The sequence below is a fragment of the Protopterus annectens genome, chromosome 4.part1 (genome assembly GCF_019279795.1).
Source record: "Protopterus annectens isolate FY-2018-M chromosome 4.part1, PAN1.0, whole genome shotgun sequence".
In the NCBI taxonomy this organism is placed as follows: Eukaryota; Metazoa; Chordata; order Ceratodontiformes; family Protopteridae; genus Protopterus; species Protopterus annectens.
This window is the reverse complement of record NC_056734.1, coordinates 191,944,324-191,960,415: the sequence shown is the minus strand read 5'-3', so window position 1 is coordinate 191,960,415 and position 16,092 is coordinate 191,944,324. Positions and strand designations below refer to the sequence as shown.

Genomic DNA, 16,092 nt, shown 5'->3' with positions numbered 1-16,092 from the left:
ACACACACACACACACACACACACACACACACACACACACACACACACACACACACACACACACACACACACACACACACACACACACACACACACACACACACACACACACACACACACACAGGCTACTGTTCTTGCACATATGCACACACATACATTTGCCAGGACTCAGATTAGAACCCCTACTTATCTAGTTATTGCTAATACAGTGTTATGCATCTATTGCATGTGCTACAAAGCTTACAGGGTGAAGAGAGTCTCAAGGTAATTCTAAGGTGAACATCACCAGGCCTTGTCAGGTATGGCAATGGGTGATTTACTGGGTGAGAATGGACCCAAAATACTCAAACCTACAGTTATACACACTTAACACAATTACATTCATACACACATTTTCCAGGACAAGATTAGCAGCTCTGCCTATCTTGTTATTCAGTCCATACTGTTACATACGTCCTGCATGTGGCACAGGGCATATTGGGCTGAAGAGTGTCATCAGATACCTCTATGATTGATGAAGTCAGTGGTCCTTTTAAAGTGGACCTTGGGGCATGTACTGGAAGTATCATGGTCTAAAACTGTAAAATCCACCCCTCCCCAATGGATATAGTTTGCACTCAGACACATAAACAGGATACATTTTTTGCACACCTACACATTTGCCATGACTGGGATTAGAACCCCTACCTATCTAGTTATTGCTAATATAGTGTTATGCATTTATAGCATGCACCATGGAGCTTATAGTGTGAAGAGGGTCCCACAGTTTTTCTAAGGTGAACGACATCACCAGCCCTTGTAAGGTATGGCAATGGTAGGTGTACTGGGTGAGAAGGGTCTCAAACTACTTCCACCCACATGTTTACACACTCACACATTTATACAAACTAATGCATACACACACATTTGCCAGTACTGAGATCCATAGGTTCATAGGTGTGTACTACACAAATGGCCATGAAGCCTTTACAAGCCTAGCCCATGGGAATACCCTGGCATCTAATGAGTATAGCCACTGGAGTGCTCCCCAGGGTGGGATGTCTATTCCCCATCTACTCATCAAGATTTCTCTTGCAGAGGACCAGTGAGGTGGTCTGCTTGACATGCATGTGAAGTCTATTCCATAACATGGGCAGTCTCTGGGTTATGAACCTGTCCCTCCAGCACGTTCTGTTAATTGTGGAAATGATGTTGAGGTCCCTGGGGCATGTGGTCTGAATGGATTAGGTTCTTTAGATGTAGCATTCCTGACAGAGCTGGGTCAGACATGGCTTTGTAAGTCAAGCAGAGATCGCCTCTAAGTAGCCAATATGAGAAAGAGAATAGGTGGAGTTATTGGAGTCTGTCCATATAGGACAAGTGTTTAAGGACTAGGACTCTCTTTGTGAGGTACTTTTGCAGCCTCTCCAGTTGTTGCAGGTATCCAGTGAGGTACATGCCAAATGGGTCATTGTACTCGTTGATTGGCCTAAGGAGGGGAGAGTAGAGGGAGACAATGACCTCCTACTTCCTGGATGCAACACATTTAGTAATGAGATGTGACACATAGTAGGGCTTTCTGAACACAGTGGCACCATGGTGGTCAACAAAGAGCTCACTGTCAATCTGTGTTCCCAGTTCTCTTATAATGACTTCAGTTTTCTGTGGACTCCCATCAATGTGATAATTCATGAGAACCGTTTTGTTCCAAAAGGGGATGGCAGCACATTTTCTGGCATTGAGCTAAAGTCAAGGGTTCTGACATAACTTATATGTCTTAGTGAGGCCTTTGTGCAGGATGTCAGCATCACGTGGGAAGGTCTTGATAGCACCCACCTTGCAGTTGTCTGCGAACATTGTCAGCCAGAGTCCTTTGTGTTCAGCTGGACATCAGAGGTGTAGATCCCAAACATGAGGGGACCCAGGACAAAATCCTGTGGGACTCCAGTCTTGACTGGTCGGCAGTCTGACATGGAGTCTGCTGCTTTCACACCACGGGTTCTATCTGTGAGCCAATTTGCAAGCCACCTAGTGATATAGGGGTTGATGCCTAGCTGAGTGTGTTTGTCTATGATTCCTGAGTAGGGAATGGTATAAAATGATTAGAAGGGCCACTTATCTTGTTATTTATTCCATACTGTTGCATAGTTATTACATGTGGCACAGAGCTTATAGAGCTGCAGAGTGTCTAGAACTACCTCTGCAGTGGATGACAACAGTGGGCCTTGTAAAGTGGACACTGGGGTGTATTCTGGGTGGGCAACAGCAAAAAAGTGCAAAATCCACCCCTCCAATGGTTATGGTACTCACACAAACACACCCCCATTCACCCAGACACACAGGATATTGTTCTCACATTCACACAAACACACAGCCACAGGACACTGTTCTCACACAAATACACACACACTTGCCAGGACTGTGTTATGCATTTATCACATGCACCATGGAGCTTATAGGGTGAAGGCTGTCCCAAGGTACTTCTAAGGTGAGGAACATTACTGGCCCTTGTAAAATATGGGAATGGGTGATGTACTGGGTGAGAGAGGCCACAGAATACTTTAACCTACACATATACACACTTACATATAGAAATACACACATACATATTTGGCAGAACTGAGATGAGAACCCCCTACCTAACTAGTTATTTCTACTACAGTGTTATACAGTTATCGCGTGTGCCACAAAGCTTATAGGGGAGGATGCTGCCCAAAGATATATCTAAGATGACTGACATCAGCAGGAGTGCTAAAGTAGTGCAATGGGGAATGTACTGGGTGTGAACGGGCTTAAAATCTTTAAACTACAAACACATACACTTTTACATTTGCCAGGATTGAAATGTGAACCCCTACCTAAGTAATTTCTACTATAGTGTTACTCAATTATCACACATGCCACAGTGTTTATAGGGTAGAGGCTGGCCCAAAGGTGCTTGACATCAGCAGGACTGCTAAAGTAGGGAAATGGGAAGTGTACTGGGTGTGAATGGGCTCACAATGTTTAACCTACAAACACATAGACTTTCACATTTGCCTGGACTTAGATTAAAACCCCTACCTAACTAGTTATTTCTACTATAGTGTTATGCAGTTATTGCATGCGCCACAGAGCTTATAGGGTTGAGGGCTGCCCAAAGCTACTTCTAAGGTGACTGACATCAGCAGGATTGCTAAAGTAGGGAAATGGGAAGTACACTGGATGTGAATGGGCTCAAAATATTTAACCTACAAACACACATACTTTTATATTTGCCAAGGCTAAGATTAGAACCCCTACATAAATAGCTATTTTTACTATAGTGTTATGCAGTTATCGCACATACCACAGAGCTTATAGCACAGAGGCCAGTCCAACAGTACTTCTACAGTGAGTGACATCAGCAGATCTTGTGAAGTAGGGCAAGGGGAGGTGCATTGGGTGGGAATGGACTAAAACACTTATTCCTACACACACACACACACACACATACACACACACACACACACACACACACACACACACACACACACACACACACACACACACAAACACTACCCCACAAACAACCACTGTTATATATGCTGGGGCTGTGATTAGAACCCCTACCTACCTAGTTATTTGTATGATAGTGTTATGCAGTTATCATACGAGCTACAGAGCTGAAGCCCATCCAAAGGTACTTCTAAGGTGAATGACATTAGCAGATGTTGTGAAGTAGGGCAATGAGAAGTGTACTGGGTGGGTAAGGCATCATAATACTTCGACCTACAGACACACACACATACACACACACACACACACACACACACACACACACACACACACACACACACACACACACACAAAGGTAGGTGATGTGATATTCCAACCCCCACCTCTGTACCATCAGAAAATGAATCCCATCTTCATGCTGGCAAATGCCAGTGGTTACAACTTGTATGCAACTGTCTGCAGTAGGTCATCACTCTCTGCCATTCAAGGTATCCCTGTGTATGACTCCCTCTGTGTGTGTGTCTCCCTGTGTGTCTCACTCTATCACTGTCTGTCTCTCTCTCTTTCCCATGTGTATGTGTGTGTATGCTTGACATACTGTAATATGTTGCCCATATATATGTGTGTGTATCACATGCAACAGATGCAGGTATACCACATATGAGCCACGTACAGCTGGCTGTGGGTAATCCTGTCTGATGTGTGTGTGTGGAGACAGTTAGGTTTATATGGCTGTGTGTATGCAAAGACATTTGCACAATAAAGAGATATATATCCTGATGTGGTTTCAGACATGGGCTTCACTTCTCTATGTGTAGAAGCATGCTCAGTATGACCTTCTATAGTAAGTGGGGGCATCCATTCCAAGGATAGTTGTACTCCAGCTCGGGGTGTTGTGTGCTACAGCCATACCATGCAACCTGTTTGTGCAAGATATTTGGAGACAGGCTGCCAATATGGGGAAGCAATGGGCCAAATATGGGGAGACTGTAACTATTGTTCTTATCAATGTATGAGTTGCTTGAGTGACAGGGTTTATTTTAGCAGACATTTTCTGACATATGTAATGTTTGACACTGTACTGTATTGTGTCATTACCTACTGACAGATATAATCCGATCATCACAGTTATTTACCAGAGAAATATAAGATGGATGCTGCACAGACCTATATTATGAGGTAAAGGCTAGACATTCTTGCACAAGCCGGCCAGTTTGGAGGTGTGGCTACAGCTGATTGACTGATGAAGCTGTGTAAAAGGTCCAGCACCTTGTTGATATGCTGGCTGGGGATCTCCTGGTTGTGCAGTATTCTTCTTACCTGAAAGATTATATCCTGGTGTGGCCATACCTGTCAACTGTACAGATTCTCACAGATTATCCAGATACATGTCTCATATATCTGGTTAGTTTCCCTTAACATTGTGGTTTTCTAGCGCATTTGTTGCAAATCACACAGGGTTGCAGTCAGGGAATACTGAAAAAAACATTAGAGTTACAGACTTCACACCCTTCATGACATCTATGCTACTAGACACCCTCTCTGTTTTTCTATCAACTGTCTAACATTATGAGAGCAATATTTCAAATGTGTCCCTATAGCTGGGCCTTTATCCCACCATTATGTATGGCTTTCTCCAGATTTCTTCCTCTATGAGGTTGAGAGGTATGCTACTAGCATTTAGCAGCATGGCCTTACAGTTGCACTTTGTTGACTGTGTTATGGTGGTAATATGGACCCCATGACATTCCCTACAAAGGCACTTTGGGTAAGGCATGGGCCTTTGCCAGAAGCCTGTAGGCCATGTGAGACTGCTGCAGGTCATCTGTAGCAAAGCAGTGGATTCTGTCACTCATATGTTCCCAGGCTGTCAGGCAATGGAACCCCCTGGGGTGACAATGGTAAGTGACAGAATGTACTGCTGTGCTACTAAGCATGATACCTCTCTATGTATGTGAGACAGACATCTGCGTGACAAGGGCCTAAATATATGGACAATTGTAACTATTGGCCTTACAAACTTGGAAGAGTGATACAATAACAGATTTTGCAGTAGCATGCATTTTTCTATAGGGTATGAAGTCTGAGACACTACAATCCATCAATATTTTCTGACTTTAGATTTTTGCGGTTTGCCAGTGATTTGCCAGACAATACCTATTTCAGAATAAAGACACTGCAGATATGATGCAAACCTGTGTACATTCTGCAAAAGGTCTGTAGAGTTGTGAGGTATGTTAGGCAACTATGTAGGTTACTCCAACCTGTGTACTGTTAATATGTGTGGCCCCTTGTACATGACCTGTCCAGCTTCTCGGCAGTAATGGATATTGACATCTGGACAGCGTGTACAACTCCCACCGTATGTGTAGCTGACATGCAAAATAGTTGGCACTGCATTTCATGGAACACAGCCCTGTCTACTACAGTACTGTACCTAAGCCACTAGGACACAACAGTAATGAGAAGTTGCTGGCTACATCCAGACAAGTATTCCCCACACATATGCATAGCTCATTGACCGCTGCATATTGTGGACATACAAGTTATCGTGTTGATTGGGACAGACCTAGCAATGTGTGCTCTGCTGCTATTACTCTACATACTTACATGTTACTGCAGTTCTATGGGAATATGGGGGGGCACCTGTCAACGGTACACATTTGCATATGCTGTGCTGATAGTGGCTTTACATTTTGGTTCCATTTAGCAGAGTATTGTGCCCTGTCTTGGAGAATAGAGGCATATCACTGGAGACCACAGGTTAGATTGTAATGGCATACAATTGAGTTTCAGACTTATTACACTTCAGATCCTTACTGCAACTGCAAGGCCTGCTGTGATAGTACTGTATAAGTCTGTAGGGGGTATCCCATTATTATCGCCATTTGTGGTTCTTTGCCAGGCATTACTTTATGGTTTTCTATGGCTAACTTCCTGGGTGAGTATGGGATCCCCACATTGTCATCCATGCATGTGACCCATGACCCACCCTTGGTTGCCCCCCCCCCCGCATATACTGCAGTGGGATTGTCACCTTGGATAATACTGCATAGTGTGGGGAAGCCAGTATTGGGCAAACATTTCCTGGTGTCCCACATAGCTGCCTGTTGTCTGCTGCTATCCCATTAGGCCACCCCATTCCCTTGCATGCATGCAGCATTCTCATAGATATGCTACCAGAACATAATACTCCATACATTTATTTAGAAGACTGACTTACCTTGTGCCTACGGCAGTTGTGGGGACAGAAGGTGAGGGCTGCCTCTGTCAGATGCATGCAGTACACTGCCTATACATGGTAAAAACAGGTAGTGTGATGTGTGTGTTATCCATTTTTACTCTGTGTGTGAGTCAGAGAGAGGTGTCAGTCCCTAGTTGTCTACAATGTCAGTGTGTTTGCTATGCATTGCCTCTTTGCCAAGGCCAGGCCATACTGGACATGCCTTCGTCTGCCTACAAGGGCTGGCTCAGGGGATTCCTCGTCCCAGTCCCTCGATGCCTGTGTAGACCTTGACAATGGTGGGAGGCTTTCTGGCCCTTCCCCGTGCTGTTCCTGCTGCAGCTGTTTCCACAGGATCATATTGTGTAGTATGGCACATACTATGAACATGTGTGCACATGTGATCGGAGAGTATTGCAAGGCTCCACCAGATATGTCAAGGCAGTGGAACCGTGACTTGAACATCCTAAACACACGCTCTATAATAATCCTGGTTTGTGCGTCTGCCTCATTATGGTGTTCTTGTGTGGGTGTGTGTGTGCATTTCTGATGGGTGTCATCATCCACGACTCCAGTGCATAGCCAGCATCCCCCAACATATGGCCATATGGGATGTCCCCCCTAGAAAATACCTGATACAGCTGAGAGGCATGCCAGATGTGGGCATCAGGATAGCTTTCAGGACTGCCAGCACACACATTCATGATAATGCCCTGGGTATTGCACATGACCTGGCAGTTGATAGAGGGAAGCCCTTGCGGTTTATGTAGATCCTACCCTGTTCACCAGTTGGTGCTTTGATGTGGATGTGCCTGCAGTCTATGGCACCCAGTACCTCCGGGTATTCTGCTACATGGTTGAAGAGGCGCATCTTGCTGGTCAACTCCCCAGGGTGGTGGGGAAGTAAATGTGATCACTAGCATGTGTTCAAATGGCATCCAGTTACTTGTGAAGTACCCTGGATGCAGATGATTGTGAGACCCACATGATGTTCCCAGTAGGTCTTTGGAAATTACCTGTAGCTAGTATTCTTAAGGCTACACATACCCTGGGATCCACTGGGATGGGTTCCCCTCTGTTTGTTCTGGGCCTGAGTTGAGGCCGGCACAGCTCGATGATTTGCTGAAGTAGGTCTCTGTCCACCCTGTAGAACTCTAATATCTCCAGATCATGTAGCTCCTGTAAGTTACCCTGGGTCTTCTCCTCCTAATCCTCAGTCTGGGGTGGTTGTCTGCATTATCCTCCTCATCACCCTCAGCCTCTAGCACATACTGATAGATCAAAGCAACAGCAGCCCCTAACATTTTTTGGTTAAAATTCCCCCACATGTGTACACCAATGGTGCAAGGTTTGTGGGAAAACCAGACTGAAAGGTGTTTTCACAGTTTATACTGTTGTGCTACAGATGCTGCCTGTATGATTGGCTGGCTATGCTACATTCCACCTGCTTGCTATTTTATTTGTGCTTCATTGTTTTTATTCTGCTAGTTGCCTTTTTTTTTTCTTTTTTCCCTTCCTATTCACGCCACTTTTAAGACCTGAGGCACGCAAACTCAATGCCCAAATGTAAACAGTGCTGCTATTTCCGTTTTTGTTTGTTTTTGTTTTTTGTTTTGATTTAGACCCGGTGCATGCCACGCAAACCATTTAGATAAGGTAAAAATAGCCCTCCCCTGGAGAAGGACATGCTCTTCATTTCATGGAATAAGTCAATACAGCCTCAGGCACACCCCTTGCTTAGGTAAGCTCATCTGGGAGCTGTGGAGCTCCAGTGTGCTTACACCAAGCATGACACACCCCCTTTTCATGTCAGCTGCTCCACCTGGTTACACCACTACCTTATAGCACCTACACGGTTAGGTGCAGTTTGGCACTTAGCTTCTTTTTGTGATTCAGTAAATTTTTCCTCATTAGCATACACCACTGCCTTAGTCCCAAGTTACTGCACTACACCAGAGACTTTCCCCTTAGCAATCAGTGTTACCTGTTATTGTTTTGATTCTGCGTGCCATAGATTATGATGGCAAAAAGCAGATTTCACTTAGAATTGACTTTTCACATTTTTTTCACTTTTTTCGGCATGATCCCATTTGTGTGCCACTGCCCTATGCTTAAACGGCTGAGATTGGCCAAAGAAAAAAACTTTTATTTTTATAATTTTGTAACACTTTTCCATGCTAATGGCCATATATTTGGCCATTGGTATGCCTAAGGTGTATAATACATGCTTTACTTTGAGCTGTCGTCCCTACATTTTCATTTTTGCAGAAATGTATTCAGCTGCTATCTGAATACATTTCTGCACCTACTACTATTCCCCCATGGATACCTGCCTGCTTCCTAAATCACTAATTCACCTCCTTTGCATGGTTTTCACCAGCAAATTAAGTAATTACCATTATTTACTTGTATCTGTGCAGGAATAGTGCTGCCAGGCTCATGCATGTCAGAAGGCTTGTTTCCTGGATCGCTCGGTGGCTATATTCCGTGCAGGAATGGCTACACCATTCCTGCACAGAATTTTTGGCTTAATGAATCCTGCTCTCAGTGTGATACCATCATCTAACACAGACTGAACTGGTTGCCACAGTATACTGCTGTTTCTACTAGATATACACCATTTCTAACATTCTTAAATGCTATCTGAATGTGGTTATTGGGATAAACTAATGCCTCAGTCACTTTTGTCATAAAGAATATAGGCCACTTCAGGTATGCAGGTGGACTTACTGACATGTGAAAAAAGCATTAATAATGAGTGGCTGGGTACATACACCGCTAGATGCAGCTGGATTTTTTAAACTTCTGTGCTGCTGAGGAGTTCTTCAGATCTGTATCACACTTTATTTTTATACTGAATACTTCTTTACCCAGTGAAATTAATTTATGGTCTGATCTTACCAATGAGGGATATACTTCTGGTGTGGAGCATAGAGTCCCCATGTTGGTAATGATCAGGTCTAGTATGTTGTCCCCTCTTGTGGGAGTGGTGACTAGTTGTTCCATAGCATTTGAGTTTATAATTTCCAGGAACCTTTGGGCTAAGGTGCTGGGGCTTGAGTAGTGCTCCCAGTCAATGTTTGGGTAGTTGAAGTCGCCCAATATAATGGTGTTCAGAGAGATCTTCATGTTCTCCACTGTTTTCAGGAAAGCCGGGTGGGATTCCTGACTTTGAGAGGGTGGTCTGTAGGATGCTATAAACTGAAAAGCAGTTTTGCCCACTGTTAGTTGCACATGGATGGTCTCAGATACTTCGTGCAATGCCACTAACCTGGAGGTGTGGATATCCTTGATAAATATGGAAACTCCTCCTCCTTTTGTGGTTCGGTCCGGGTTTTGGGGCCGAAAAGCATGATATGAGGTATAGCCTGGTAGTGCTGGGGTGCTCTCTGGAGCCTTGAACCAGGTTTCTGTCACTGCACAGATATCGATGTTCTCCATACTGAGGAGAGCTTTGAGTGCGTGCGTCTTGAGGTTAAGACTTCTGGCATTTAGCAGCATTACCCTTAGTTTCTTGTTCCTTGTGCTGTCTATGGGGGTGGGTTTGACTTTTGAGCCTTGCCTAAAAAAAGGCACTATGGGGGTTGCAAGAGCCTTTGCCAATATCCAAAAGCCCAGTGGTGACAGGTGCAAGCCATCCCTAGCGAAGCAACGTGGCTTGTCGAGCATGTCATCCCAGGCTGACAGACACTGGATCCCCTTTGAATGACACCAAAATTTTAGCCAATTGTTAAAATCGATCATTTTGTCTTTGTACTGTTGCATCATTCTAGGTGAGGGTAAGATGCTGCTCAAGGTCAGGGTCATACCAGCCTGGGTTACATGATCAGAGAGCTCCTCTATGTCTCTTTTCATGTAGTCCAGGGAGGTACATCTCAGGTCATTCACACCAGCATGTACAATGACTGAGTCATATTTGTATTTGCTTTGGAGTGACCTGAGTGCTTGCGTTATGTGGCGGATCCTAGCACCTGACAGGCAGCTCACCATGACCTTCCCTTTATTCAGCCTGGTGAGCGGGACGTCAGTGTGTCTGACAATAGAGTCACCTATTACAAGAGTATCAGGTGTGTTATTCAGCCTTAAGGGTTGTGGCTGCTTGGCACACTGACTTTGTGGGCTATGTGTTGTGCGTGTTTTGTTTTGAGGTAGCGTTTGCTTGGATGTCTGCTTTGGAGGTCTCTGTTGCTTAGGTAGATTTTTATTTAGAGACTCCGAGTATGTTTTTGTGTATTTATGTGTTTGGTTCGCTGATGTGGTGGGACTATGTGATACTGGAATTGTGTTGTGTGAGGTTACCTTCTCCTCCTGACTGGTTACACCAGTTTTGAGATGAGAGAGCTCAGCCTCCAGTTTGGCTAAATAGTTGCATCTCTCACATATATTTGAACCTGTTTGGAGGAGGAGAGGGTTGTCCATGTACATGAGACAGTTGTAACATTGCCTCAAAATTCCCAGATTCACCAGCTGGACTGGAGAGGAAACCACTGACTGACCTTTGGACATGCTAGAGTAATATGGGGAAACTGAGTTTAAGACGGACCAATAGAGGACAGGGTAATCGTAGAGAGTATAAGAGTAAATAGTGCTTATGGTTTAATAGTGCTAACTTGTAGGATTACTTAATTGGACCAGTGAAGGGCCTTAGAATGAGAATATGGTGTTTAAATTAAGAGATAGAGAAGTTCTAAGGGAAAAAGTGAAGAGCAAACTTTGTGGAGCCAGGAATAGTTTAAAGCCAATTAGGCGGCGCTGCCCGCTGTTGAGCTATGCACAAAAACGCGCAAAACCGCACAAAAGAGGGTTTTAAGACAGGAAGATGAAGGAGTTTGGAACTGACCCAAAATGGCCAATAAAACTACAGTTTCAAGTCAGTAACCACTCCCACAGGGGCAGGCAGGCTGCTCAATGTTTTTCACTGCCACTAATCAACAGAGAGACTTCCCTTTAGCCCAAGCAAAAAATGGCCTCCAAGAAACTTACAAACAGTTCAAGAACAGCAAGCCTGTAACTAAACTTTTTTAAATCTCAGAAAAGTGGGAAAAAAAGCAAGATTTTTTTTGTTTTTTTGTTTTTTTCAGAGATAGCAGAGGTTCACAAGTATTAGCAAGTTATAACAGTGCAGTAAATGACCCCACACAAGAGTGCTAGGCCAAAGACAGATAAAATGCAAGTTTTGAGAAAAAAACGATTTTAAAAATAAGTGCAAATTACTTATCTTGTCTACACATATTCAAGGCAGTGCTCAGTTTTTACAATTGCACAGGACCAAATCCTAGCAGGAGCTGGGAGTAAGAAATACAACAGATGCAGAAAGGTGAAGAAAAAAACTAAACAGAAAACAAACACGTGGATTGTTTCTGGTTTAAATATAAAAATGTGGCAGTTGGAACAACTAGTACATTTTGTGATTGGAAGCTGTAAGGCCTGGTTAGCTACTGGATCACAGCAATACATAATGTTACTGGTAGTAGACACAATGCATTTTCCACCAACTATTTCATTTTCTTTTTTTACCTGTTAATGAGGAATAAAAATAAGTGAACTGCGGTATCAAAAACATTTAGAAGAAAATAATGTAAAAAAAAAATATTATTAAAAGGGGAACCTACCGAGGTGCAGTTGTGATCTCGGAAACTCTAGCTTCTCATTGTATGGTAACTGAGATGGATCAATAAATGTGTACTCATTCCCTTCACCAACCTGGATGATTTTCCAGCGCACTTCAAACTTTGGTTTCTGAAATTATATTGCGACATAAGATATAAGCTCACTGGAATTTACATTTTCGTCTTTTCAGCATACTTTACATTAAGTGATTCCTTTGTGAAAACATCTGTGATAACAGCTGCAATACATTCTATAAATAATTAATTTATAGTTAGTCATATTTTACCCCATTTCTACTGAATAAGACCTTTTAGGCACAGCTCCCTATTTTCAGGGATAACTCTGCAGCTTTTGACCTGTTAACTTATATTGTTTGGAGTCATATAAACTGCATTTGGAGGTTTTGGGAGTCAAACCCAAGTTAGTGTGTGTACTACTCTGTGAATACTTTAGACACGGGAAAGTAATCTTGGTTACTGTTCTACTGCTTCAAGAAAAAACACAGCAAAGGTAAAACTGATTTTGAAATACATCAAATGCATCCAGCATACATGAATGGCAGATGAAGCTGTGCTTTCTAGACCTCTGAAGATGCTTCAAAAATAAATTAAAATGTTCATATTGCATAGCAAATGCCCATATGAAGTTAGGGATGCTCAGATCTTAGAATTCATAATAATCAATCCACTGGATACCTAAGTTAGAAAAGCAGCAATCTATGAGTGACTGGTTCTTTCCCATTCAACTAGGCTAAAGCAATTAAATGTGCTGAGTGTAGTTGTGCACCCGAGGCTTGGACAATGCTTAATAGCTGTCAATGATTCTCTAACTATAGCACTATTCCTCTGTCTGGAACACCATGTGTGATTCCTGGGGGTCAAAGGACAAATACTTCCCAGAACTAGTAATACCCTTCCCATAATACCATGCTCCTATTTTGGAGGAAGAGCTTAAACCCTTCTCCAGCACCAATGATCCACTCCTTGTAACACCAGGCAGCATGTCTTGGGGAAGATCACAAACTCTTGTCAATCCATCTATGGCCCTTGACATGTAACAATGATGCATCTCTGCAGCCAGAATACAACCCCTTACTCAAAATTATTATCACATCCTAGTAAAACAATGTGGCATCTCTTAAAGCAGAAGACAAAGTCTTCCCCACCAAGCTCTGTCCCTCTCCATGTAGCACTATGCTACATCTTTCCAAGCAGAATTTGAAGCCCTCCTCAGCAGCACTGGACCCTCTCCCTATAACACCATGCTACATATGGGGGGACTCAATGTGAACCCCTCTCCAGTAGCACTGACTCCACCCTGTTCTACCATTCTGTATGTCTTTAGAAAAGAATATCAACCATCTTCAGCATTATTGATCCCCATCTTGTAACTATGCAGCATCCTTGGAGGTAAAATACGACCCCCTTTCCAGAACAACTGTGCCATCTTCAGTAACCATATCTTCTGTAACCCTATATAGCATCTCTATGAAGCAGAACATGAATCCCTCTTCAGCACAACTGGCTTCCTCCATATAACTCTGTACAGCATCCCTGTAGTAGAGAATATGTCCCCTCTAGAGCACTGCTGGTATCCTTCCTATAACTCCATGAAACATCCCATGACAGAATAGCAGCCCCTATTCTGCATCACTAGCATCCTTCCTGTAATTCTGTGCAATGTCATTGTAGGTGAAAATATATCCTTACTGTAGTATCATTCATCTCCTTCCTGTAGCTCAAAGTATAGAACATATGCAGTATTCCAGGTCCAGGGGGCACAACATGAGCTCCTCCCCAGAATTACTGGTCCCTTCCCTGTAACAGCATGCAACATTCTCAAAGGCAGGACATAAATTGTTCTTCAGCATTACTGGCCTGCCTGTAACAGCATGCATTATCACGGAAGGCAGGGTATTCCTTTGGAACAGGCCAGGCAGTCACGTAGGCTGTCTGCCCATGTTGGGGGAGGGGCATGTTTCTTTGGCTTTGGTGCACAATCACTAGAAATACTTATCAACTGTAGGAGAGGGCACATTTTGTTGATAAATGTTAATAATTTTTGAATTTTCCTTAACAGAAGAAAACTAAGAAATTCATATTTTTAACAAAGTTTATACCTCTAGTATGGAACAAGTTGCCCTATGAAGTACACACCTCTGAAAATCTGAATTCATTTAAAATAACTTGGATATTTGGTTAGGGAACTAGGCATTTGATCCTTGTTTGTGGGAATCAGTACATTTATGCCCTTTGTGCCAGAACACTGGAATTATGAACTTATGAACTTCTAAGTTCTTGTTTTAATCAGAGTACTGATATGTATGCCAAGGTTGGCACTGGTTGGTGGGCACTGTTTCTTTCATTTCTTCCCTGCCTTGCTTATTGGTGAGCATATATTCTCATCTCCACATTTGCTGTCATATTGCACTCCTCTTCCATTTTGCAGTGACATTTATTGTATCAATGACACATCTCTTTCCAGTAAAATTACCCTGAAACAATTCTCATATACTTGATCATTTTTCTGCCATAGTACAAACAGTTTTGATATGAAGAGGAACCAGGAGATAAACTTACTTGCTTGTACTTATAAATGAGGACTATAATGATTAACAACATTGCTGTTGTTAGTCCCACTGCTGCAATAAGGAATGGCTTCAACGTTTCTTCAGGCGGAGGAACTGATGGTGATGAAACACATAATAAACAAAAATGACATCGATTAATACCCGTGGTCACCACGGAACAGGTTACTAGTCTATTTTTCTAATAAAATAATATTACTGTGAAAGTAACAGCCATCTAGTCCGTCTCCAGAAAATACTGCTTACTGCTATGATTTGTTAAACCTAGATTTAGGAGACTGGACCACTTTATAACTATTCGGGAAGCTAACTTTGTGAGAATTTTTGTTTTTTGTGAAGCTTATTTTTGACTTAAGTTGTCTGGCATTGTTAGTTGACACATACTAGATCTGAAAAGTGTCAGAGAATGTAAAGCATGACATAATATGACCTTTGTACCATTTTCATTTTAGTAAGAATAATATTTTCATACCCAGAATAGCATCAGCAGGCTTTCAAATGATCAACGCCTTATTAATGTATACTGCTCTATGATTTAACATACACCAAATGCAAACTGTTTCATATTCACTCAGGTCAAATCAATTTCCTGTTTACCATTTATATTAATTCAGTGGCACATAGAAGAGTATAGGTGGGCTTTCAAAGGATTAGCACCATATTGCTGTATGCTGCTTCTCAATTTAAAATGTACCAAATGCAAAATGTTTCAGATTGATTTAGGTCAAATTAATTTTCTTACCCCCTTAATATTAATTCTGTTTAACTTAGAATAGCCTTTGCAGACATTCATTCAAGACCATGTTGCTGTATGTTGTCTTCCCCTTGAAGAATTCACCAAATAATGCTTGCATATACAATGAAGTATTGCATTTTTCTTGCATATATTTAGCAATAATTTCTCACTACCTTTATTACAGGATAAAACTTGTTTGCTTATTACATTTAAAAATAAATATTATGTAAAAAATAAACAGTTAAAAAGAGTGGGCATATAACTGAAAATATAAATATAAGAAATATGCACTAAATGGAATTGACTGATGGCATTTTGCAGATCTGCCAGGAATAGTTTGTTTTCAGTATTGGAATCCAATTTATATGGTACCCTTTTACTTCACTTACATGCAAGCAAGCAACAGCATTTACTTTTGACTTAATCAAATAATTTCCTTTAACGGTGTGGACACCATTACTGTTTTCATTTTTTTTTTAA

The 16,092-nt window shown here is 42.3% G+C and overlaps 1 protein-coding gene across 1 annotated transcript in view; it reads right to left on the bottom strand.

Moving 5' to 3' along the window:
* Nucleotides 1–16,092, bottom strand: part of LOC122800812 (macrophage colony-stimulating factor 1 receptor-like) — an 875,741-nt gene that overhangs the window by 335,223 nt on the left and 524,426 nt on the right. Inside the window, exons 9-10 of the mRNA XM_044070092.1 lie at nt 14,869–14,972; nt 12,292–12,418 (exon numbers count right to left, since the gene is read on the bottom strand). Coding sequence (XP_043926027.1) covers nt 12,292–12,418; nt 14,869–14,972 — 231 coding nt within the window. The remainder of the gene's footprint in view (nt 1–12,291; nt 12,419–14,868; nt 14,973–16,092) is intronic.